Source organism: Rattus norvegicus, chromosome 5, assembly GCF_036323735.1.
Source record: "Rattus norvegicus strain BN/NHsdMcwi chromosome 5, GRCr8, whole genome shotgun sequence".
Classification (NCBI taxonomy): Eukaryota; Metazoa; Chordata; class Mammalia; order Rodentia; family Muridae; genus Rattus; species Rattus norvegicus.
The window spans coordinates 149693250-149719731 of NC_086023.1; the positions used below are offsets into that span (position 1 = coordinate 149693250).

A 26482-nucleotide genomic window follows, 5' to 3' on the forward strand; every position below is an offset into this window, starting at 1 on the left:
AAGAGCACCTGACTGCTCTTCCAGAGGTCATGAGTTCAATTCCCAGCAACCACATGGTGGCTCACAACCATCTGTAAAGAGATCCGATTCCCTCTTCTGGTGTATCTGAAGACAGCTACAGTGTACTTATATATAATAAATGAATAAATCTTAAAAAAAAAAAGAAAAACAAAACAAAAAACAAAAAGAAGAAATAAATAAACTTTAAAATAATAAACTATTTTTAAAAAAAACCTCAGTTGGAGGTAGAAAGATGGCTCAGCCTTTAAGAGCATTTGTTGCTCTTACAAAGCCCTAGGTTTGACCTCCACCACCATACAGAGGCTACAACCATCTGTTAACTCTAAATCCAGGGGCTATGGTGTGTGTGTGTGTATGGCTTCTGGTGTATTTATTTACATATATACATATAAAACACTCAAACACATAAAACCTCTTTGTTTTTCGAGAGAGGCTCACTCTATGTAGACCACGCTGGCCTCAAATTCATAAAGATACATCTGCCTCTGCAGCCTCCTGAGTGCTGGGATTAAAAGGCCTGCACCACCACACTCTGCTAAAAATGAAGTACATTTTAACTAATTTATTAATTCCTTTGGTTTGGAACATATGTATGTTGTCCTGGAACATATGGCTGTCATGGATCTTTACTCTGAAGATCAGGCTGGCCTTGAACTCCCGGAGATCTGCCTGCCTCTGCCTCTGAAGCACTAGGATCAAAGGTGTGCGATACTGTGCCTAGCCATTGAATTTATTCAGTAGCCCAAGTAGACCTTGACTTTATGATCCTCCTGCCTCAGGCTCCCAAACAGACAGAGTTACAGGCTGTTTATATCTGACTTGCTTCTCTATGTTGTTTTCCTTCAGTGCTGTTGGGGATAGAATCCCAGGGACCAACACATGGTAGGCAGCGTTCTACACAGTCACATCCCCAGTTCTTTTTTTTTTTTGTTCTTTTTTTTTGGAGCTGAGGACCGAACCCAGGGCCTTGTGCTTCCTAGGCAAGCGCTCTACCACTGAGCTAAATCCCCAACCCCCCTTTTTTTTTTTAAAGATTTATTCATGGGAGCTGGAGAGATGGCTCAGTGGTTAAGAGCTCCGACTGCGGGGTTGGGGATTTAGCTCAGTGGTAGAGCGCTTGCCTAGGAAGCGCAAGGCCCTGGGTTCGGTCCCCAGCTCCAAAAAAAAAAAAAAAAAAAAAAAAAAAAGAGCTCCGACTGCTCTTCCAGAGGTCCTGAGTTCAATTCCCAGCAACCACATGGTGGCTCACAACCATCTGTAATGGGATCCGATGCCCTCTTCTGATGTGTCTTAAGTATGTACTTAACTATGTACAGCTAGTATGTACTCAAATAAATAAAAATAATAAAAAATAATAAAAAGATTTATTCATTTATTATATATATATAAGTACACTGTAGCTGTCTTCAGACACACCAGAAAAGGGCATCGGATCGGATCCCATTACAGATGGTTGTGAGCCACCATGTGGTTGCTGGGAATTGAACTCAAGACCTCTGGAAGAGCAGTCAGTGCTCTTAACCACTGACCCATCTCTCCAGCCCAACATCCCCAGTTCTTTGTACCTGAAATGTAATCTTTCCTGTAAGGTCAGACCATCTGAGCTCGATCTTGCCTGGAATGTTATCTTCCCCACCCACTGCTCTCTATCCCAAAATATCCTTGATAGTGAAATCTGTTTCTTCCCCCTCAGACGGAAATGAGGTGTATGATTCTTTGTTAACTGTATGGGAATTCGTTTTAGTATTTAAAAACCATTTAGGGCTTGCCCAGAGGACACAATTTCCATTAAATTGTGTCAAGCTGCATGTGAACCACTTGTAACTCCAACTCCAGATGACCTATGACCCATGGCCTCCCAGGACACCAGCACTCACATGGCATAAACATACACTTAAATAAAAATAAATATTAAAAAAAAACCTGTTTACAATAGTACTTGTTTTTCTTTTGAAAGTCTTGAAGTCACAAAAAACAAACAAACAAAAAAAACAACAAAACAAAAAACAAAAAACAAACAAACAAAAAAAAAAAACAAAGCTACCAAGCGGTGGTGGCAAACACTTTTTTTTTTTTTCGGAGCTGGGGACTGAACCTAGGGCCTTGCGCTTGCTAGGCAAGCGCTCTACCACTGAGCTAAATCCCCAACTCCAAACACTTTTTTTTTTAATGTATGCGAGTACATTTGGCTCTCTCCACACACACCAGAAGATCCCATTACAGATAGTTGTGAGCCACCATGCCTTTGCTGCCAACTGAACTCAAGACCTTTAGAAGCACAGTTAGTGCTCTTAACCACTGAGTCATCTTTCCAACCCTGGCACACGCTTTTAACCCTAACACTCAGGAATCAGAGGCAGGCAGTTCTCTGAGTTCCAGGCCAGCCTGGTCTACAGAGCAAGTTCCAGGACAGCCAGGGCTACACAGAGAAACCTTATCTCAAAAAAGAAAAAAACAAAGGCATTCCTTTAATCCTAGCATTTAAGGAGGCAGAGGCAGGTAGATTTCTGAGTTCTAGGACAGCCAGAGAAACACAGAGGGACCCAGTCTCAAATAAACAAACATATAATTAAAGGGAGTCTTGGGGCTGGAGAGATGGCTCAGTGGCTAAGAGCACTGACTGCTCTTCCAGAGGTCCTGAGTTCAATTCCCAGCAACCACATGGTGACTCACAACCATCTGTAATGGGATCCGATGCCCCCTTCTGGTGTGTCTGAAGACAGCGACAGTGAACTCACCTACATATAATAAATAAATCTTAAAGAGAAAAGTCTTGGATCCAAAAAAGGAATCTGGAAGAAGGAAGTAAAAGAGAGGAACCAATCTTCATAGCGGCCTGTGGCAGCGCGTGGGCAGTCTGAGCACTTGGGAGATAGAACCAAGATTAAGGGAGAGGCAAGGTCAACCTGATCTCAAAGTTTATTTTACTTTATTATTTCGTTTCTTTTAGTTTCCTTTGAGGAAGTATCTCACTATGTAGCCCTGGCTGGTAAAACTCCCTATGTAGCTATAGCTGGCTTTGACTTACTCATCCACTAGTCTCTGTTGCTCGAGTGCTGGAAATAAAGGTATGCACTCTTATACTGAGGAAAACATTTATTTATAGCCAAGGTTTTACTATACCACCCAGGTTGGCCTAAATACACCCAGCCCTGCCGCCAAGCTGGGATTAAAGCTATGCACCATCATGCCCGGCTCATGGTCCATTCTTTCTCTCTCTTTTTAGTGTAGCCTGGGTCAGACCTAGGGTTACATGGGAGGTAGGGGCAGGCACATCTCTGAGTTGAAGGCCCCCGGGTCTCTATAGCCAGTTCTAGGACAGCCAGAGCTACATAGAGAGACCTGTCTCAAAACAAAACAACAACAGGGCTGGAGAGATGGCTCAGCGGTTAAGAGCACCCGACTGCTCTTCCAGAGGTCATGAGTTCAATTCCCAGCAACCACATGGTGGCTCACAACCATCTGTAAAGAGATCTGATGCCCTCTTCTGGTGTATCTGAAGACAGCTACAGTGTACTTATATATAATAAATAAATAAATCTTTAAAAAAAAAACAAAAAAAAAAAACAAAACAATAACAAACAGAGAAATAAAGCGAAGCAGAATGAATGAGAACAGGAAGCAGAGAACAAGGGGCAGGAGGAAGTGGCAGGTTATCTTCTCTAACGAGACAACATGTGAACAGAGACTGAAAAGAGTGAGGAGAGGAGCTGGGCGGCTATCTGTGGGGTGACGTAAGAGACTGCAGAAGCAAAACCATACAGTGCCAACATCAGGAGATATGGTTGGCCATAGGCAGCTGAGGTCTATGAAGAGGCCAGGTAAGACACGTCTCAAGGGCTCTGTGAGGAAACACTGTTATCAGAACTTCTGGTAGCAGTTGCGTTTGTTTCTGTTTGAAGCAGGGGCTCACACAAACCTGGCTAGCCTCCGACTCGGTATGTAGCCAGCACTGTCTTTGAGGTTCCGGTCCCTCCTTGGCCACCTGAGTGCTGGATCTGCAGCTGACTTTCAGTTTGGATTTCTGGGAACGGGTCTTAGTCGGGATTGCAGGTGTAGGCCACCATTGCCAGCTACCTTTATTAGTTTATACATATTCAAACGCATTGGCCTTCCGGTTCTCACACTAGTGACAGAGCCACGCACAACATGTGCTAAGCTGTAGCTATCGGGAGACTAGAGATGTGTGAGAACCCAGGGCAATTCTCCAAGGCAGAGCTCTATTACAATTGAGCAGCTTACCAGACATAGTAGGAATTTCAGGTAATTGTGATCCTGGGTAAAGAAGGAGCAGGTGTAAAAGATAGGCTTTATAGGTGTGTGTGTGTGTGTGTGTGTGTGTGTGTGTGTGTGTGTTCCATATTTGTATATATGTGTAGGTATACGTATATATGGATATATGCAAGCATACAGGTATATAAAGATACACACATTTATGTATGCAGGGACACATGTATATGCAGGTATGCATATCACATGCACGTATGGAAGTCTGAGGAAGATGTCAGGTGTTCCGTTCTATCCCTCCTCACCTTATTTTCTTGAGACTGGGTCTCTCACTGAACCTGGAGCTAGACTCACAGACTACCAACACTTCCGGTTCTGCCCATACAGCAGTGGGTTATCTGTGTGCACGAGGACACATCAAGCTCTTGGCACAGATGCTGGAATTCAAACTGAAGTCCTCAAGCTTACACAGAAAGTACTCTAACCCAGTGAGCCGTCTCCTGGACCCAGATATGCTCTTAGAGTCTGTGTATTCTGGAAAACTTATGTTGTGTGCACAGTACATGACAAAAGGTGTTTCAGATCTGGTGGTACAGACTGGTCATCACTGCTTCTTAGGAAGCTGAGAAAGGAAGTTCGAAACCAGCCTGGACAACCTAAGTGATTTCTCTCTGTCTCTGCCTCTGCCTCTGTCTCTGTCTCTCCTCTCTCTCTGTCTCTGTCTCTCTGTCTCTCTCTCTGTCTCCCCCCCCCCTCTCTCTTTCTCTCTCAAAAAGAGGTCTGGAGTCAGTAAAATGGCTCTTGTCAACCATAACGATCTGAGTTCAATTCTTAGAAACCACATTGCAGGGGGCTGGAGAGACAGCTCAGCGGTTAAGAGGACTGATTGCTATTCCAAAGGTCCTGAGTTCAAATCCCAGCAACCACATGGTGGCTCACAACCATCTGTAATGGGATCCGATGCCCTTTTCTGGTGTGTCTGAAGACAGCTACAGTGTATTCACATATAATAAATAAATAAATCTTTAAAGAAAAATAAAAAAGAAACCACATTGCAAATGATAAGAATAAGGGGTTGGGGATTTAGCTCAGTGGTAGAGCGCTTGCCTAGGGAGCGCAAGGCCCTGGGTTTGGTCCCCAGCTCCGGGAAAAAAAAAAAAAAAAAAAAAGGAAGAGCAAATGATAAGAATAGACTTCCAGAAGTTGTCCTCTAATGTCACTAATGTGCCGTGCTCCTTCTACACACACACACACACACACACACACACACACACACACACACACAAAGGAAAAAAGATGCATAAAAAGAGACCAGAGACCTGGGGCTATAGCGCAGTAGCAAAGGGTTTACCTTATCACATTGCAGGCCCTAGGTTCAACCCCCAATACTGCACCATATAACAACAACAACAGCAACAACAACAACAGCAACAACAACGCACTTAGTTCAGTGACCAGTGGCGTTAGACTGTCTCTCAGCCGGTGAAGCTGATACTGTGTGAATGTATACTGATATGTTGGAGTCCTGACAGTGCCTTAAGTTTAAAAAAAAAAAAAAAAAGATTGCTTCAAAATGTCAAATATGCAGGCTGGGGAGACGGCTCCCGGTGTAGGAGCATCGACTACTGTTTTAGAGGGCGCAGGTTCAATCCCTAGCACCTACACTCATACCCATCTGTACCTGAAGATCCAGGGGACCTGATGTTCTTTTTCGGCCTCTGAGGGTGCCAGGTACTCACAAAGTGAGCATAATCTACACATGCAGACAGAACACTCATACTCAAAAAATAAATCTCTCGTATGCATTAAATACATTATCTTAAAATAAATCTCCCTCTCTCTTACTTTGTGTTTGTTTGTTTGTTTGTTTGTTTGTTTGTTTTGAGACAGGGTTTCTCTGTGTAGTCTTGGCTGTCCTGGAACTCACTCTGTAAACCAGGTCTCTAACTCAGAGAGATCCTCCTGCCTCTGCTTCCCAAGTGCTGGGACTAAAGGTGTGCACCATCACCACCTGACAAAATAATCAATCTCTTAAAATATTTTCAAAAAATAATAAATAATAAAGAGGACAAGTGGAGCTGAAGAGATGGCTCAATGGTTTAGAGCACTTGCTTAAATCTAAGACCCAGGTTTGGTTTCCAGCACCCGTACGCCAGCTTACAACAGTCCTTAACTTCAGTCCCAGGAGTTAAGGCACTGTGTTTTGACTTGTGAGGGCATCAGGCACTTGCAAAGTGAGTATGCCCATATGCAGGCAAACAAAACACTCACACACGTAAAATAAAAGTAATAATTAAAAAAAGAAAAGAGGCTGGAGAGATGGTTCAGTGGTTAAGGGCACTGGCTGCTCTTCCAGGGGTTCTGAGTTCAATTCCCAGCACCCACATGGTGGCTCACAGCCATCAATAACTTTAGGCACATGGGAGCCAATGCCTTCTTCTGGTGTGCAGATGCATAGGCAGATAAAAACCTATATACATAAAATATAGGAATACATGAATCTTAAAAAATATATTAATAGGGGTTGGGGATTTAGCTCAGTGGTAGAGCGCTTGCCTAGGAAGCGCAAGGCCCTTGGTTCGGTCCCCAGCTCCAAAAAAAAGAACCAAAAAAAAAATATATTAATAAACCAAGATGGGCAGGCAGAGTTACTAATGTGGCAAAGCACAAGAATCAAACTATGGCTTTTTAGGAGCTGAGGAGAAAAGATGATGCAGAAGTGTGGATCTGGGATTCTGAGCTCTTTCCAGGTGTCCTCCTCAGTCCTGAACAGAGGGACAGGGAACAGACTTTGAAGAGGAAAGAGTCCCCTGGAGTCCCTGACAAACTTGGTTCTGAGTATTTAATTGAAACAGGATTGTGGGGCTGGAGAGATGGCTCAGGGGTTAAGAGCACTGACTGCTCTTCCAGAGGTCCTGAGTTCGAATCCCAGCAACCACATGGTGGCTCACAACCATCTGTAATGAGATCTGATGCCCTCTTCTGGTGTGTCTGAAGACAGTTACAGTGTACTTATATATAATAAATAAATCTGAAAGAAAGGAAGGGAGGAAGGAAGGAAGGAAAGAAAGAAAAAAAGGATTTTGCTTTAGAACCCAAGCTGACCTCAAATTCAAGCTCGGGACTCAGCAGGGAGAGTTGGGATGAGGGTAGAATGCACCTCACCTGGCCACCTTGGTTGCTCGCTAGCACATCATAGACTATACTAGAATTATCAACCGGGGCGTTGTGCCTTCTAGGCAAGGGCTTTTGAATCACACCCACTGCCTCTACACCAGGATTTCCCAGGTAAGAATTATTCTAGGTGGAAGGGACATGCCTCACCTCCAAGTGATCAACTACTAGGAAATCATCTGGAGGTGCAGGGACTGGGCTGCATCGGGACTTCCTCTCACTGAGTTTATTTATCCTCAGGATTGACCAAAGCAAACCGTAACGTCATTTATTTTTCCAAGATAGGATTTCTCTGTGTAGCCTTGGCTGTCCTGGAACTCTCTCTGTACCGTGTGGCCTCAAACTCAGAGATCCAACTGCCTCCCAAGAGCTGTAATCAAAGGTGTGCACCACCACCACTTTGTTCTTTTTTTTTTTTTTTCGGAGCTGGGGACCGAACCCAGGGCCTTGCATTTGCTAGGCAAGCGCTCTACCACTGAGCTAAATCCCCAACCCCACACATACATACTCTTAAGAGCAGCATTTATACACACAAACAAAAATAAATACGTCTAAAACAAACAAATCTCTTCGGCCAGCAAGATGGCTCAGTGAGTAAAGGTGCTTGCTTGCCTAACCAGGCAAACCGATTCCTGGGACCCACATGGTGGAAGCAGAGAAGTTGTTCTTCGACAAAGATACTGAACACCCTGGCATCACACACACGCACGCACGCACGCACGCACGCACGCACGCACACACGCACGCACGCACGCACGCACGCACGCATGCATGCGCGCGGGTACATGTACATTTTCTGTAAATAAAATCAATACTGTCCATATACACTCACCTTCAGTGTCTTTCATGAGATGGAACAAGACACCAACAATAAAAGAACTGTCTGATATTGATTTCCAAAATACTTTCATTTATATCGTTTCCCCCTCCTACTATGGCGGGAGAAGGAAGTAGACACCAAAGTGGTTTTGAATCTTGAACGTCTATCATCCATGGGGGAGGAGGGACAACACAAACAAAAGCAGAGTAACCTTTTGGTTTTGGGCGTGGAAGCCGACATTTCTGGTTTGTGAGACAGGATCTTGAAGCTTTCTATCCTCCTGCACCTGCCCTCTGGGGCTGAGGCCACGGGCACACATGCACCACCGCCACTCTTTGGAAGCCTAGAAACTGAGAAGTAACAGAGCCAAGTGTGGTAGCTGTAATCCCAGTGCTTGGGAGGCAGAAGCAGATGGACCTCTATGAGTTCAAAGCCAGGCTGCTCCACATAGCCAAGTTCAGTGGCAAATAGGGGTATACAGAGACACAAGTTCAGAGATTCACTTTCTACCAGAAAAACGAGCCATGCTGTAGATTAAGCCCCCGAAGGCTGGAGAGATGGCTCAGCGGTTAAGAGCACTCACTGCTCTTCCAGAGGTCCTGAGTTCATATTCCAGCAACCACATGGTGGCTCACAACCCTCTGTAATGAGATCTGATACCCTCTTCTGGTGTGTCTGAAGACAGCTACAATGCACTCATATAAATAAATAAACCTTTAAAAAAAAAAAAGCCCAATGCCCCATCTCATGGTTACCCCACTTTATCCAGTCGGGTGCTTTCTTGCTGACAGGGAGCCTGACTCTTCTAGTAGAAAGAGTGAGTGGGGCTAGAGAAGTTTCCTCTTGTATACATAAGCCCAAACATTTAAAACTGAGCTGGAGGGGTTAGGGATTTAGCTCAACGGTAGAGCACTTGCCTAGCCCTGGGTTCGGTCCCCAGCTCCAAATAAAATAAAATAAAATAAAATAAAACTGAGCTGGAGCACACACTTCCTCCAAGAGACTGCCTAAGACTAGCTGAACCCATTCGTAGCCCACGCTGAGTGAGGTGCTTGGTCCTGTGTGCTTAACTCCAGTCCATAGCAACATTCACTTCAATACAACACCTCACCAGGGGTGGCTTCACCTCTGTGACTTCGCCAGCTTGTTGAAACCTAGGAACTAAAGTCTCAGAGTCCTTCTCGGTGCTTAAGATAAAACAGGATTACAAAAGGACATTAAACTATGGTTGACTCTTCACCATGGTGGTGGTGGCTCGCACCTTTAATCCCAGAACTTGGGATGCAGAGGCAGGCAGATCTCTGTGAGTTTGAGTCAGCTACATAGTGAGTTCTAGGACAGCCAGGGCTATGCAGAGAAACCCTGTCTCTAAAAACAAACCAATCAAACAAAAAAGTAGTATTAACTGCAAAGATGTCTGGGTACGGACTTCTTGAGAACAGGGATTGTCTGCAAGATCAGTGTCTAGCACAGAACTTACATCTTCATGGTACTTACTGGGGTCTTGGTGACGCAATCGATTGGCGTTCAGTACTTATACATAGACAGTACTTACAAATGTTTATTTAATGAATGACTAGAGAAAAGATAGCTACCATCAAGTCAGCCTGAGGAGTAACTTCATTGCAACTGCCTATTCACATATCAGTAACTTGCATGTGGATCACCCCATCTAAAATAATCTAGACTGGGGCTGTGAGAGATCTCACCCCTACAAGTACCACAGCAGCTAGCAATGACAGCAATTGGAAGACCAGGAAAACAGCAAAGCTCATGTAATCCACCCGCCGAAATGTCTGAAGTAAACAAGCTCTGTCTCAAGAAGGAAATCTGACTTTGGAAGCATGATGCTCACACGACCTTTAATGCTACAGACCCATGAAGAGCGAAAAGACAGGACCCGAGGGAGCCTGCCTCTCTTCTCTAGGGTGTCTCCCGGGTCCTGAATTGGTCCGCCCATCTCTGGAAAAGAGAAATGACCTAAAGGGCACAATGGGGATGAGATGTGGTTTTCTAGGTTCAAGTAACAGTTTCAGCCTTAAGACTGAAACTTTAAGGGCTGGCAAGATGGCTCAGTGGATGAGGGTGCTTGCCACCAAGCCTGGCAACCTGAGTTCAATCCCCAGGACCCACATGGTGGAAGGAGAGAACGGACTCCTCTGACCTCCACATACATACCATAGCAAGCTCTCCATCACATACACACACACAGACACACACACGCACAGCACACACAGCACACATGCACACACACAGATAAATAAGTGTAATAAAAATTCCTATATATTAACAGAGAGTCTAAGGAAGCCAGAAATAAATTCTACTTCCTTCACTAATAATATAAGAGACCAAAAGCTTGTCCAAAAACAGACCAAAACCAGAACTGTTCTTGAGACATTATTCCATATATCCTAGGTCAGTCTTGAACTTGTTTTGTATGACCTTGAACCTCTAAGTCTCCTGTCTCTACTTCCTAAGCATTAGGGTCAAAGGCATGTGCCCTGTGCCCACTTTAACTCCTGCTGGAGACTGGACCCAAGGTTCCATGCATGCTAGGTGAACCCTTCATCTACTCAGTTCTGTCCCCAGCCTAATTAAATATTCTGAAAAGAAAAGTCCAGTTTTAAAGCTGAAACAAGTCTGAATAGAGTTCAGAAATCGTACTCTCAAGGGCCTTCAGAGTGATCCCCAAGGGCTTCCCCGGTGACACATGGCCATCTAAGAGATGGGAGGTACAACTTTCGGTTGCTTACAGGATTTTCAAAACCTGCAGGTAGGAAGACAAGTTTAGACAGGCATCCTTCTCCATCTTTTTTAAAAACTAAAGTAAAAATCTTACTTTTAATAATAATAATAATAATAAATCCGACTCCTAAGCTGTATGTCTTTCTGACCTATAAAGTCACCAGGAGAGTGTCTGTATTTCCTCTAATATAGTAAACAATATAATTAAAGAAATCAGAAACTGCTCCCTCTTCCCCAAACCCTGAAGAGAGTCAAAGAAATGAGATCACAGTAGGAAAAGTGGCCTAGGAGTTCTGAATGTACAAACAGCATTTAGAAAGAGGCCCCACCCAGATGTTACTGACATTGCTGTCATATTTCTTACACTGTCATAGACAATGTCTCTTTCCTAGGAAGTCCAGCTCTCTCAGGAGACATCTAGTCCATGCCTCAGGAAAGGCTGGAGTTGTTGGTTCCCTGCCAAGTTGAAGTCATTTTATGAGTACTGTATCTCTCAGAAACATCTGAGGTATAAACAGTAGAGGAGAATCTCCAAGGGGATGAAGGCAGGCAGGCACCTGTCACTGCTCTCTGCCGAGAGGTTTCAGAGCGTGGGATCCAGCAGACTGAAGTAAAAGAAGGGGAAGCACCAAATGAAGGACTGCTTTTGGTTCCAAAGCCAAAACATGTACACGTTCTCACACACACACACACACACACACACACACACACACACACACACACTCTCCACACGCATGCATACATACACACATCACATGCACACACACACACCACACGCATGCACACATACACACACCACATCCACACACACACATACCACACACGCACACACACACATGCAGGGATCCACTGAAAATAGCAGCTAGTCTACATGAGGGACTCTGCCATTCCTGGAGTCAAGAAACAAAAAATGATGGCCTTGGAGGCCCCCCTCCATGACAGCCACAGTCCAAGAACTAGAACAATTTATACCACATCAGTCTGCAAAGGAATGGACTAACAATCCTTGGTGAGGAGGGTCAGGGCTGGGGGCAAGGTGTGCTATCCCAAAAGCACAGCTGTGTATCTTTCTGAATATCTCTGGCCTCTTATGAAAATGGTACCCAACTCTCAGAGAGCTCGAGGGGTGTGGGATGCACATGTGGATGACCCTTCCTTGCCCTCTCCTTGTCAAAGGGCTTCCCCTTAAGCTGCTGATCATGCTACTCTCTGCCCAAGCAGAGCCAACTTCCTGTTGTTTCAGAGTTTTGCACCAGTGTCTGAGGCCATCATATCTAGGATACAGAGGTGGGCAGGCTTCTGGATCCAGAGCAGAGCCGGTCGTCTTCTGGCATCAGATCTGTGTCCCAGGGTCTGGTCAGTACATCTTTACAAGAGTGAAACCATGCATGTATACACAGACAGACTATTCTGGAAAGGATTCCTGGTTATTCTGACACCTCCCCTAAAAGCAATTACCTTTCTTGGGGAAAGACGATTTGGACCCTGGGTGGTCTGTTCCTAACATCTGGAAAGGTAGCTTGTTCTGTCCGTTTGTCAATGAGGGTGTAGGAGGAACCCAACATTTTCAGTTACAACAAGATTTTGTAGTTTGTTTGGTTTTTTTAACAAAAAAAAAAAAGTTTCTATGTGGAAATGAGTGGGACAATGATAAAAATAAACATAATTAAAATTCCAAACCAAAACCCAGCTCTGGCCCCGTCCCGGTCAGTCCTCCAGGACCACAATCTCCACATTGTGGACCTGGTGCTGGCGTTCTTCCATGTTGGCTACCACTTTCTCCTCAGTCCTCAGCTCTGTCTCCAAGATCACTGCTTTGCCCTCAGGGTCATCAGCCTCGGGATCTGGGGCAGGGTCGATTTCAATGATGGTTTGCCCATCCTCAGAGGTGCTTTCCACAGCCTGGATTGCTGAAGTCAGGCCAGACTCCATGGCCACCAGCTCCACGGGGCTCACCATGGTGGCCATATTGCCCAGGGTACTCCCATCCTGCATAGAGGTGGAGCTTAGCAGTGCCAAACTTGATGAAGGGTGGATGGTTACTGTGTCTGGTGAGTTGCTCTTGGCAGAGGAAACCACTGTGGCATAGCGGAAGAGCTGAGGGCCAGAAGGCAGCGTGTGGACAGTCACAGGACTGGTGCCCTGGCTGAGGGTAGCCACCGGGATATTGCCCATGGAGAAAGACTGACCCACGGGAGTGATGGTAATGGGCGAGATGACAGTAAACTGGGGTTGCTGGACAGGAGAAGGGCTCAGGACGGTGGTGGAGGCTGGCCGCTGGAGCCGAGGTCTTTTTGGAGGCTTTGGGGTGCTCACAGGCATCAGTACCACATTTTGAACCGTCTGGGATTTCAGTCTGGGATCTTGGGCTTGCTTTTTCTGCTCTTCCAACTGCCGTTCCAAGTCTATGGGGAAAAAAAACAAAGCTAGTCAGACCTTGTGGAAAGAAATGTCATCTTGGGAACATTCACCATGGGTCATGAGACACAGGGTCCTGTCCTGGTCCTACATTATGTAACCTCGGGCACGTCACACTACTGTTTCCCAAATAACTCCTGGAGATAATTAAAACAAAAACAAAAACCTTCAGTAATTGCATTTAATGGTGGGATTATGGGCCAGGCAACACTTGAGAGCCTTTAAACTATGATCCTACTTAACTCACCGCACACCCCTACAAATTTTTCATCTCTTGCCAAAACACAAATCCAAGAAGTTCCCATAGTCTTTTTCCTTCTCACAAGTGTGTGCTTTACACTGAGGACCACCAGCACCCTAAGGATGTGCTTTAGCACTGAGCTTCAGCTCCCAGCTTGCATGTATTCAGACATGTATGTTAAAGATTATTTTTTTATTTTTAATTATGTGTGTGTGTGTGGGGGGGGGGGATGACCCATGAGTGCAGGAGCCTGAGGCGGCCAGAGAGGGAATCCGATCACCCCAGCTGGTTTCAGGTGTGTAGGTGCTGGGAACGAAAGCAGGGTTCTCTGAAGAGGAAGCAGTAAGCTCTGAACTGAGAGGTATCACTCCAACACCCTTAAACTGAACATATTTATGAGGCATACACAACATTTTTCTTTTACCTTTTGAGGTTTTGTGTGTGTATGTATACATGTATGAGCACACGTGTATCCATGTGAATGTCTTGTGCAGACACGAGGACAAACTCGGGTGTCACCACAGGAGCACTGTTTACTTCCTTCAAGACAAAGTCTCTCATTAGCCTTCGACTCATCAATTAGGCTGGAGTGGCTGTCTCAGAGGCTGAGTTAAATAGTGTACCAATTAAAGCAATCCTTTAAGAACATTTAAACCAGCTGGGCAGTTTAACATGCTGTACAGCCGAGGCTACCCCACTTCCACAGCCTTCACAGCTCTCCCCGGGTCTGCGTGAAGATTCTTTGTGCTCTTCCAGCATGCCTATGCACCTGAGCATTTTCTTGTTTTTATCTGTTTCTACGTTTGCTTTTCCTTACGTTCCTTAAAGACCCTGAAGAGACAGCGACTGTTCTGTGTTATATTTCTAAGCCTCTGTGGAAATGAACAAAGTCTGTGGAAGAACTAAATGACCGAGATGCTCACAGTTCCTGACTGCTTTGTGTTTTTGTGTTTGTGGTGTAGGCATATGTTAGTGTAGGGATGTGCACAAGAGAGGGAGATTTCCTTGATCATTTTCTGCCTTAGTTTTTTGAAACAGGGTCTTTCCCTGAACCTGGAGCTCCACAGTTTGGCTCGGCAGCTGACCACTGAGCACCGGGCATCTGCCTGTCTCCTCTTCCCTATGCTGGGACTGCAGATGCATGGCTGGACTTCTCATGTGGCTGTTGGAGACATGTTGGCTAACATGAAGTCCTCACGTGTATAAGGCCGACACATTACAACTCAGCCGGCCATCTCTCCAGTCATAATTTAGGATTATGACAAAAAATGGGAAATGTACAAAAACCCACAGTTAGCAAAAGAGCAATACAAGAATGTGAAAAGGGAAAGCTGATTTGTGTTCTCTGTGACCACCATTCCTAGACTATTAGAATAACCCAGTGACAAGTCAACCCCTAAAAAGCACTCGAGAACAAGCACATTACTGAAAGAGCTGAGCTCCACGTACCCGCCAGGGTATAGAGAAACTGTTCCTCTCCATGCTCCACTTGCTTCCGTCTGTTGTCCAAAACTCTCTTGACTGTGTCCATGAGGCCAAATGTGTTGGCCACATTGTTCAGAACAGCAGCATCTATTAAACAGAGCACAGGCCTGCAGAGTCAAAACAGAAGCTCCTGCCAGCTCTCTCCTGTGCTAGTTAGGGACCTGAAGGAAGCCAGAAGAGCAGCAGTACATGCCTGCAGACCCAGCGCTTGGGAGACACAGGCAGTATGGTCAGGGGTTCAAGGATAGCCTAAGCTACAGGGTGAGCTCTAGGCCAGCCTGAGCTTTGTTAGGCTCTGTTTCAATAACACTCCCTTACCCACCACAAGGAAAAGAACCAGGAACTTATGGGACTCTCTTGAATACATTTCAACAATTGTGGTGGTAGTGGTTCTGAGATGGGGTTCTATCGCCCAGGCTGGCCTCAAACTGGCCAAAGATAACTGAACTCCTATTTCTGCATCTTTACTTCTGGATGATAGGTGCTCACCACCGTGTCTGGCAATTGTTTTAAGCTAAGATTTATCACATGTATTCACTTTGATTTTCTAACATATTGGCAGGTCTTCCTACGTGAACAATCACGCAGGGGTAGGGGTATAGGGCAGTTGTAGGGTGCTTGCTTAGTATGATGGTTCCATCCTGACCACTGGAAAAACAAAAGCAAAGGTCAAGCAATAAGAGAAACAATCTTTTAAGAAAGCCACAAAAGAACAACAACAACAAACTTTAAAACTTGCATCAAGTTTTAAATTCTGACCCATTGTTTAGGAAACAGGAAAGCTGGGTGCGTGGGCAGCTCTAGCCCCGGCTGAGGCAGAAGGACCATTCGAGCCTAGGAGTTCAAGATCGGCCTGGGCAATATGGTGAGACTACATCTTCGGATAACACAATAACAGGCCAGGGATAACAGCTCACACTGTAGTCCTAGCATCTGGGAGGCTGAGGGGAGATCACTGCCTTGAGTTGACAACCAACCTGGGTTAGAGTAAAGCCTTGTCTCAAAAAAATAAAAAAAATCAATAAATGTAAAAGAAAAAAAAGAACCAATAAATGGCTAGGTGTGGTGGTATTTCCTAGAACTCAGGTGGCAGAGACATCATCATGGCTACCCTGTTCTACATAGTGAGTTCCAGGACAGACAGCCAAGACTATTTATAAGAGAGACCTTACCTTAAACAAAGACCTATACAAACACACATGCACATGCCATGTTTTACACGGTACACTACTGCATACAACACTGCTAGTAATATCACCACTCCCTCTACACACACTGGCTTCTTTAACTCACACCCTTTAGGTACACTCCTTTCCACAGTTCCTTCACAGTTCTAGGTGTTGCTTTTGGTGTTTAGAGAGGTCTCAATATGTAACCTGCTAGCCTTAAACTCCTGAGCCTCCACTTCCTGTGGGCTAGGATTATAGATATATATCAGTGTCTGCCTTTTAATCCACCAAGGAGCTGAGACCACAGGCTGGTGCTGGTGTGTCCAACTCAGTGGTTTTATACAGACAAAAGCTGAGAACTCCCACACGAGGTTCCCCAGATCTGCTGTTTCCTGTGTTCCACATTCACACCCCCTCTAATTAGCTGATGCTTCTATTCAAAGACCTCACAGTCATCTCAACTGAGTAGCTAAATGGTACAGTATGCACTTAGCCCCTTCTAAGCCCTGCCGGCTTTGAAGAGCGGTTAAGAGCACACTCTGCTCTTCCAGAAGCACTGTGCTAAGTTCCCTGCACCCATGTCAATCTGCACATCTGCCAGTTCCAGGAGGATCTGGTGCCTCTGCTCTCCATGAGCACGCACACTGATGTGCACATACAGATACACAAACACACACATGTGTGTTAAATAGTTTCATGTCAACTCAACACAAGCTAGAATTGTTTCAAAGGGAAAACGACAGTCTGGAAAATATCCCCAGCAGTATGGTCTGTGGGCAAGCCCGCGATGCATTCCCACCCACCCCACCCCACTCCCCACACAGGGTTTTGCAGGGGTGATCTCCTTGCACATTGCGTAAAGGTTGTCTTTCTATTATTCAAATACTGGTTTCTGTACTGGCAGGGATCTGATTACAGGCCAGAGTTTGGTATTTTATTTTTACAATAGTTCACCTGCCTCAGTGTTTTGTAAACATTTTCTCCATCCCTTCTGATTGGTTTAATAAAGAGCTGAACAGCCTATAGGACTGGCGGGACATCCAGGAGAGAAAGGAACTCTGGGAAAGAGTCAGAGGCAAGAGATTCACCATGCAGACAAGGAAGAAAAGGCAGATGCCAGGATTCGGGAGGTGACGAGCTGTAGGTCAGTGTCAGTGGGTCACTAAGTTTAAGAGCTTGTTGGGAACAAGCGTAAGCTAGGGCCAAGCTTTCACAATTAATAAAAAGATCTTCGTGCCATTATTTGGGTGGCTGGCAAGCCTGAGACAGTCCAGTGACAGGGTTTCTATGTGTACCTCTGGCTGTTCTGAAGCTCTGCAGATCAGGCTGGCCTCAAACTCAGGGATCTTACTGCCTTTAACTCCAGAATGCTGTGGTTAAAGGAGTGTGCTAACCGGCATGAAGCATTTTCTTTTTATCTTTTTTTTTTTTTTTTTTTGCGCCTCCCAAGCTCCTGGTTATTAAGAAGGCCAATAAGCAGCACTCACTCCTCCGTGGCCTCTGCTCCGTTCCTGCCCCGACTTCCCTCAGTGACAGAGAAGCCCTTCCCCCACCACACACCCAAGTTCCTTTTGTTAAGCTGTTTTATCACAGTAGTAGAAACTTTTAAGACAGAATTTAAAAAGAAAAGTAATCTTTAAAACAACAAGCTATGACCAAACCAAAGTTGAAAACCCAGTTAGTGAATGAATGAAATCAGGCTGGAGCTATGCCTCAGTGGGAGAGTATTTTCCTCGCATGTTGAGGCCAAGCTAAATCCCTGGGATCACATAAACGAAGCAGTCATGAACCATAAAAAAGCAATGCCTTGCAGATCGATCCATGCTTATCACCCTGTACAAAGCTTAAGTCCAAGTGGATCAAGGACCTCCACATCAAACCAGATACATTCAAACTAATAGAAGAAAAACTAGGGCAGCATCTGGAACACATGGGCACTGGAAAAAATTTCCTGAACAAAACACCAATGGCTTATGCTCTAAGATCAAGAATCGACAAATGGGATCTCATAAAACTGCAAAGCTTCTGTAAGGCAAAGGACACTGTGGTTAGGACAAAACGGCAACCAACAGATTGGGAAAAGATCTTTACCAATCCTACAACAGATAGAGGCCTTATATCCAAAATATACAAAGAACTCAAGAAGGTAGACCACAGGGAGACAAATAACCCTATTAAAAAATGGGGTTCAGGGGCTGGGGATTTAGCTCAGTGGTAGAGCACTTACCTAGGAAGCGCAAGGCCCTGGGTTCGGTCCCCAGCTCCGAAAAAAAGAACAAAAAAAAAATGGGGTTCAGAGCTAAACAAAGAATTCACAGCTGAGGAATGCCGAATGGCTGAGAAACACCTAAAGAAATGTTCAACATCTTTAGTCATAAGGGAAATGCAAATCAAAACAACCCTGAGATTTCACCTCACACCAGTGAGAATGGCTAAGATCAAAAACTCAGTTGACAGCAAATGCTGGTGAGGATGTGGAGAAAGAAGAACACTCCTCCATTGTTGGTGGGATTGCAGACTGGTACAACCATTCTGGAAGTCAGTCTGGAGGTTCCTCAGAAAATTGGACATTGAACTGCCTGAGGATCCAGCTATACCTCTCTTGGGCATATACCCACAAGATGCCCCAACATATAAAAAAGACACGTGTTCCACTATGTTCATAGCAGCCTTATTTACAATAGCCAGAAGCTGGAAAGAACCCAGATGCCCTTCAACAGAGGAATGGATACAGAAAATGTGGTACATCTACACAATGGAATATTACTCAGCTATCAAAAACAATGACTTTATGAAATTCGTAGGCAAATGGTTGGAACTGGAAAATATCATCCTGAGTGAGGCAACCCAATCACAGAGAAACACACATGGTATGCACTCATTGATAAGTGGCTATTAGCCCAAATGCTTGAATTACCCTAGATGCCTAGAACACATGAAACTCAAGACGGATGATCAAAATGTGAATGCTTCACTCCTTCTTTAAAAGGGGGACAAGGGGGCTGGGGATTTAGCTCAGTGGTAGAGCGCTTACCTAGGAAGCGCAAGGCCCTGGGTTCGGTCCCCAGCTCCGGAAAAAAAAAAAAAAAAAAAAGTTAAAAAGGGGGACAAGAATACCCTTGGCAGGGAATAGAGAGGCAAAGATTAAAACAGAGACAGAAGGAACACCCATTCAGAGCCTGCCCCACATGTGGCCCATACATATACAGCCACCCAATTAGACAAGATGGATGAAGCAAAGAAGTGCAGGCAGACAGGAACCGCATGTAGATCTCTCCTGAGAGACACAGCCAGAATATAGCAAATACAGAGGCAAATGCCAGCAGCAAACCACTGAACTGAGAACAGGACCCCCGTTGAAGGAATCAGAGAAAGAACTGGAAGAGCTTGAAGGGGCTCGAGACCCCATATGAACAACAATGCCAAGCAACCAGAGCTTCCAGGGACTAAGCCACTACCTAAAGACTATACATGGACTGACCCTGGACTCTGACCTCATAGGTAGCAATGAATATCCTAGTAAGAGCACCAGTGTAAGGGGAAGCCCTGGGTCCTGCTAAGGCTGAACGTGATTGTTGGGGGGAGGGCGGCAATGGGGGGAGGATGGGGAGGGGAACACCCATAAAGAAGGGGAGGGGGAGGGATTAGGGGGATGTTGGCCCGTAAACCGGGAAAGGGAATAACACTCGAAATGTAAATAAGAAATACTCAAGTTAAAAAATAAAATAAAATGAAATAAAAAAAAAAAAAAAGCAATGCCTTAACTTCTACAAGCCTTACTTTTCCTCTCTGTAAAATGTTAAGGTAGCTATGCCTTGGCCTCTGGAGTTGTGAGGCCAACAGTAACGTGAGGACACAGTCGGAAAGGACAGCACTTTCTGGACTCAGTGGACTCACCTGTGACCTGGAAAGGAGCATGAATGAGCCGCTGCTGGACACCCCTGAGAAGCTCTTCTATCTCCTTTTGTATGTTGCAGACCACCTCCTCCATCAGCCCCACATCAGCTATCCCCTTCCAGAACATCAGAGTGTCCTCTGGCCGAGCCGGATAAGACAGAGGTGAATGGAGACATTAGCAGAGACCTCAGCACATGGCTACAGTGTCATCTCAATTCAAAAGGATTCTGTACTAGGACATGAAAGACTGGCTGCCTCCATGAGTTGGTACCTAATTAGCCCCTTCAGTCACTAGGGGCTTAGGATATTTACCTCAATTTGTCAGACCCTTGATTTGTTATGATTCTAGCTATAAAAACAGGCATCTTACTCCAATAAAGAGATTCAGTTAAATATTAAATAGGCATTCAACATTTAAGGTTAAGTATTATTTGAGTAAATTCAATTCTAATTTTGCTTTTGATTAGATAAGATTTAATGTTATGAAAGTTAGCTAATAAAGGTAGTAAGCTAAATATTAATTAAAGATTAATTTTTATTAGTTCTACATCAAACCAAACAGCTGGATAGCTGGATAAGAGGCCTGCAGGTTCGCTAGGATGGTCACTAAGTCTCTTTATGCATGTACCCAGCAACAAATATCTATTAAATGAATGATTAGCAAAAGAAAGTGGAGACACTTTTCTTGGGCCCTCTAAGGGAATTAATATTAACAATCACTATACTGTGCCACCTGCTACCAAAATTCTCTCTCTCATCTCCTGGTTTGATTTGCCTGAGAAATGTGTTAGGGACCGGCCACTGGTTGGAAGAGGGCACAGACAATGGGGTCAAATATTCAGCGTTCCAGTGCCCGTGTGCACTGTATAACCAGCCTCAGACCACCTTAAATCACAATTCCTCCATTTTTAAAATGTGATTTTGCAGACAGTTGCTTGGGGTAAAAGGAGCCGATTAGCAACATTAGTACTCATATTTACAAGGAAAACCAGCAGACATAACAAGGTTATAAACCTTCAAAAGGACCTGAGCTGTACAGGAAAATACCTGAAATCTCTTCAGACTCTTTCTTTATCCCCTCCTCTGTGGCCATGGTGACAGCGGCGGTGAGGGCTGAGTTCCACTCCAGCCCGGCCTCTTCCATGCTCTCCTCTGAGATGGCGATCTGTGTGATGTTCCCTAGGAGAGTCCATTAGACGCAAAACCAGTCAGGTCTATGAGAAACATTCCTAGCTACCTTCTCAGACTCAACACAAAGGCCCAGTACTTTAGCACGCTGCCTCCTGCCTATGTGCCCACATCTAAAAACCCGAACCTCTAGGCAAAGAAAACTTGCCCTGCAGAGGGAAAAGCTTTCCTCCTGCTCTGAAGAGAAGAGAAGGCCATGCGAGGACAATCTGCCTCCAAAGTGACGGAGGGTAGACGTGGCCACCAGGCTGCCCGCCCCATACTTGCTGAGGACGAGGAGGAGCTTGCTTGCCCTGAGCCCTGAGACGTGTTGAGCACGTCTGAGGCTGTGCAGCTCACGGGTGCAAACGCAAGAGGAACGGAGGGCAAAACAAGCCAAAAAACTACAAAACCCCCAACCCAATTAATTAGGTAACGATCCATGAACATAGACATAGGCCTGAGACTGCAGGGACGAACGGCTCAGTGGTCAAGAGCACTGTTGGTTAAGGGCATCTAGGCTCTGAGAATTTTCCTTTTACCCACCTATTGGTTACTCTCAGAATATGAGGGTTCAGCAAAAACTAAACCAAAACCAACCCCACAAGGCCATACGAGGTAGGTCAGGAGGCTGAGGCAGAGTGGTCACCATGAATTTGTGGTCAGCCCGGGTGTCACTGTACCAAGGCTTTAAAATAGTAGTTGAGACATGTTTTATGTAAGTAGGGTGTCTCCAGAGGTCATGACTGAATCTGTCAGAATTCATATCTATATACACTCATTCCCCCCTCTCCTCTCTCTCTCTTCCCTTTTCCTCTCCCCTAGATAATAAGAAGGAGCTCTAGATACAAGTTCGAAACCACTGAAGGCTAGGCTGGAGAGACGGCTCAAAGGTTAAGAGCACTGACTGCTCTTCCAGAGGTCCTGAGTTTAATTCCCAACTACATGGTGGCTCACAGCCATCTGTAATGGGATCTGATGGCCTCTCCTCTCATGCAATTACATATGCAAATAAAGTACTCTATGAATAAATAAATCTTAAAAGAAAAGGTCAGTAGAGCATAGTGTCACCCCAGCACTCAGGAGGCAGATGCAGGAGACACACGCTCTAGGCCAGCTTGGACCACACAATCAGATTATGTCTGATTACATGTAAATAAGACAAAACAACTGCCCTAAGTTTGGGAGCAGTCGATCTACACAGCAAATTCCATCCAGGTGCTATAGCAAAACTGTATCTAAACAAACAAATCTTGAGGGTCTGCGTGGGCCCACCCTGTTCATCTGTGAGAAGCACTGTGAGAGCACTGTGAAAAAAAAAAACATCATTTTTATAATACTTGGTATGCACTGTAAGAAAGAAATAAAAGGGGTTGGGGATTTAGCTCAGTGGTAGAGCACTTGCCTAGGAAGCACAAGGCCCTGAGTTCAGTCCCCAGCTCCAAAAAAAAAAAAAAAAAAAGAAAAGAAAAAGAAAAAGAAAAAGAAATAAGAATGCTGGAAATTTAAGTTCTAACTTAAATTCTAGCAAGCCAGTTGGTGGTGGTGTGTGCCTTTAATCTCAGCACTCAGAAGCCAGAGGCAGGTGGATCTCTGTGAGTTTGAGACCAGCCTGGTCTACACAGTGAGTTCTAGGACAGCCAGGAATACACAGAGAAACCCTGTCTCAAAGAAAACAAAACAAACAGAAAGAAGAAAGAAAAGAAAAGAAAAACCAACCAACAAAAAAAACCAAAAACAAACAAACAAAGAAAAAAAAACCAAAACAAACAAACCACCATCAATTCAGATAACCAGGCAGGCCAGGAGTAGTGTTACATGCTTTTAGTCCCAGCAATCAGGAGGCAGAAAAAGGTGGCTCTCTGGCAATACAGAGAAACACGGTCTCAAAACCACCAGCCCCCACCTCCCCTGCAAAAAAAAAAAAAAAAGAAGAAGGAACAGAGAGAAGGAGGCATGGGTGAGTCAAGCCTGTGACTGTAGAGGTTGAGAGATGAGAACACTATGTAGCCAACCTGGGCTACACAGAAAGTACCTGGACAGTCTTGGCTATGGAAACGTCGTCTCAAAACAAACAGGAGTGGGGCTGGAGAGATGGCTCAGCGGTTAAGAGCGCCCGACCACTCTTCCAGAGGTCATGAGTTCAATTCCCAGCAACCACATGGTGGTTCACAACCATCTGTAAAGAGATCTGATGCCCTCTTCTGGTGTATCTGAAGACAGCTACAGTGTACTTATATATAATAAATAAATAAATCTTTAAAAAAAAAAAACAAAACAAAAAAAAAAACAAAAAAAAAAAAACCAAACAGGAGTTTGTTTCCAGTGTAAGACACCACCTAAGACTGCTGTAATACTTTACAACAGAGCACATCAATGCTCACAAGAACTGGAAACTGAGAAATACCAGGGGCACCTGGCATGTTTTTGAGGCATAAGCCTTAGGAGGCAGAAGGATGAGAATCACAGCAAGTTCAAGTCCAGCCTGGGCTACATGGTGGGTGAGACTGGGTCTTAAATGCCAAAGTCAAGCAACAAAGCCACAGAGAAGGGTGCCCCGTGATGTACAAGGTAAGGCTCCGGGTGGTGTCCTACCCCCTACCATCGGCCGAGGTGGGCGTCTGCACCACACTTGTCTGCTGTCCCGGCACTGGAGCCCTCGCGCTGCTGATCAGAAGGTCAAACTTGGTGCTCCTGCAGGTGTTGGAGCAAACTTTGTCATGCTGGTAAAAGTCGATCTGTCCAGAGTCCATCATCTTCCTGTACGGAGGGAAACAAGGGCAGGTCAGCCTGCATTCCCCTTTGAGAAGTAGGCCAGTGGAGCAGGTGGGGACAAGCCTGCTGAATCAGTGATGAAAATGAGAGAAGCAGAGAAGCCTAGCGACATCTGAGGTCATCAAACTCTGAAAATTCTAATTGGACTACAACTGTCCACTGGTCCCGCCCACATGCTACTGTGCGGTTTGCGGAGTGTCAGTGTTCTTCACCACACTGCAGTACACTATAGGAGTCAGGAGTGTCATTAACAGCAAACCTGACAGTCCCAGCACATGGGAGGCAGAGGCCCTGTGAGTTCAAGGCCAACCTGATCTACATAGCAAATTCCAGTCTATCCCAGGCTACAGAGTAAGACCCTGTCCCAGAAACAAAACAAAAAATAAAACAACTAGGAGATGAGAATTCTAGCATATATCAAAGCTCAACTAAAAAATGATGTTCAGAATGTGGAGTCTGAGAGATTCTGATAAATTACTATTCCTTAGTCCAGGCTGGCCTCAATTCACTATGGTGCCTAGGATGGTCTTGAACCCCCGATTCCTGTCTGCATCTCTTAGGAACTGGGGAAAAAAACACACACACACACACACACACACAAAAGAAACAAAACAAAACAAAACAAAACAAAAGCCTAGTTTATTGCTACTTTTAGAGATATAACATTTCAGAAGGCAGAGGAAGAGAGAGGAGTAAAAGAGGGAAGGACAGGAAAAAGTAAGGGCTACATTCTAGCTGCTAGAAGCTATGGCACAGCGGTGGGGTCCTTGTCTTGCATGTATGAGACAGTCAGTTCAATATAATAGCAAAAAAATAATCCATTAAAAATTAAGGAAAAGGGGTTGGGGATTTAGCTCAGTGGTAGAGCGCTTGCCTAGCAAGTGCAAGGCCCTGGGTTCAGTCCCCAGCTCCAAAAAAAAGAAAAAAGAAAAAAGAAAAAAAAAAAAAACCCTAAGGAAAATGTATAAAAGTAAGACGACTCCTAGAAATAGTGTACAACATTGATGATATAAAGCCCCTTCTGGAAAATGTCCTTGGAATGAGACCCATGAGTCTATTACAGACCCTGAGAACAACCAGGAAGCAAGATAACTATGGTACACTCTACGTCATCAGGACACCTTTATTTATTTATTTATTTGGTTCTTTTTTTCGGAGCTGGGGACTGAACCCAGGGTCTTGCGCTTCCTAGGCAAGCGCTCTACCGCTGAGCTAAATCCCCAGCCCCAGGACACACTTTAATTATACTACATCTATACCATCCTGTCACCTGGATTCCACTAACAGAACTTTGGGCCTTCCGAGTCCTTTTAACATTTGTGGGAAGTGGCACATGTTTGCCTTCCTGCACATAAATAAGTCAAGAAGGACAGAACAGAAAGGTAAGGAAAGCCATTCCTTTCAAACTACAGAACAGACCCAGGGCCTGGGCTCTGGTAAGGTTGAGTCTCCGCCACTGAGAAACTGTGCCCAATGGAACGAGTCCCTTGTCTGTATTTTATCTCTACACAGGGTCTCCTTCTATAGGCCAGACTGCTCTGGAACTTGTCATGTAGTCCTGCTTGATCTTAAGTTGAGAGCCTCCTGCCTCCGCCTCCCAAGTGCTGGCATTAAAGGTGCACTCATATCTAGCTGGACAGGACTAACTTTTGACTTTTTTTTAGAATTGTATGTGTGTGGGTGCATTGTTTGCATGTGTTTCTGTGCACTATGTGCACACTGCTTGCTGTGAAGGCTGAGAGGAGGTGCCGGATCCCTGGGAACTAGAGTCATAGATGGTTGTGAGCTGTCACTGGTGCTGAGACCTGAACCCAGATCCTCTAGCACAGCAGGCAGCACCCATGACAGCTGAGTCATCTTATGGCTCCACTCTTTGCACTTAATTTTTTTCTATCGGAAGGCGAATATACGAAAAATACTAACTAATGTATTCAGGAGGGAAAACCACAACACTAAACTTGTTGGAGCAAAAAAAGTGTGGGTGTGCCACTTTACACACTGACACTTGTTTTTGTTAGACAGTGATGGTCCCAGGATCTATTGGCCATGGCCTTTACTCAGCACCGAGACAGCCGCCTCTGCGTGAGGAGGACAGGGAGGATTATCAGCTACCTGGAGTTTCTCTGCCGAGAGAGAACCTCCTGATATCAGGAGCCTAAGCCAGGCATGCTGGCATCAGCCTTGGCTACATGGCAAGTTCAGGGCTCACCTGAACTAGAAAGAATAAAACATCTGATGTGGACTCTGGTAGTTTGTTTGCTTTGATTGTTATTTAGTTGCTCTTCATACAAATTGATTGAACAGTTAGGACTTGCAGGGGTAACTCAGCGGTAGAGTGCTGAC

General features: G+C 45.0%; 1 protein-coding gene across 7 annotated transcripts in view; it reads right to left on the bottom strand.

The window, feature by feature from the left end:
- Nucleotides 1–9785: 9785 nt before the first annotated feature.
- Gmeb1 (glucocorticoid modulatory element binding protein 1) overlaps nucleotides 9786–26482 on the bottom strand; it is a 43440-nt gene continuing 26743 nt past the window's right edge. For 5 of the 7 annotated variants that reach the window (XM_039110613.2, XM_063288267.1, XM_039110614.2 and 2 more), the window contains 5 exons: nucleotides 23967–24124; nucleotides 21245–21376; nucleotides 20198–20335; nucleotides 15096–15218; nucleotides 9786–13392 (listed from right to left, as the gene is read on the bottom strand). In XM_039110613.2, coding sequence (XP_038966541.1) covers nucleotides 12695–13392; nucleotides 15096–15218; nucleotides 20198–20335; nucleotides 21245–21376; nucleotides 23967–24124 — 1249 coding nt within the window. In that variant the 3' untranslated portion in view covers nucleotides 9786–12694. Of the gene's footprint in view, nucleotides 13393–15095; nucleotides 15219–20197; nucleotides 20336–21244; nucleotides 21377–23959; nucleotides 24125–26482 lie in introns of those variants that run through there. The other 2 variants (XM_039110615.2, NM_001109268.2) reach the window with 2 other exon arrangements.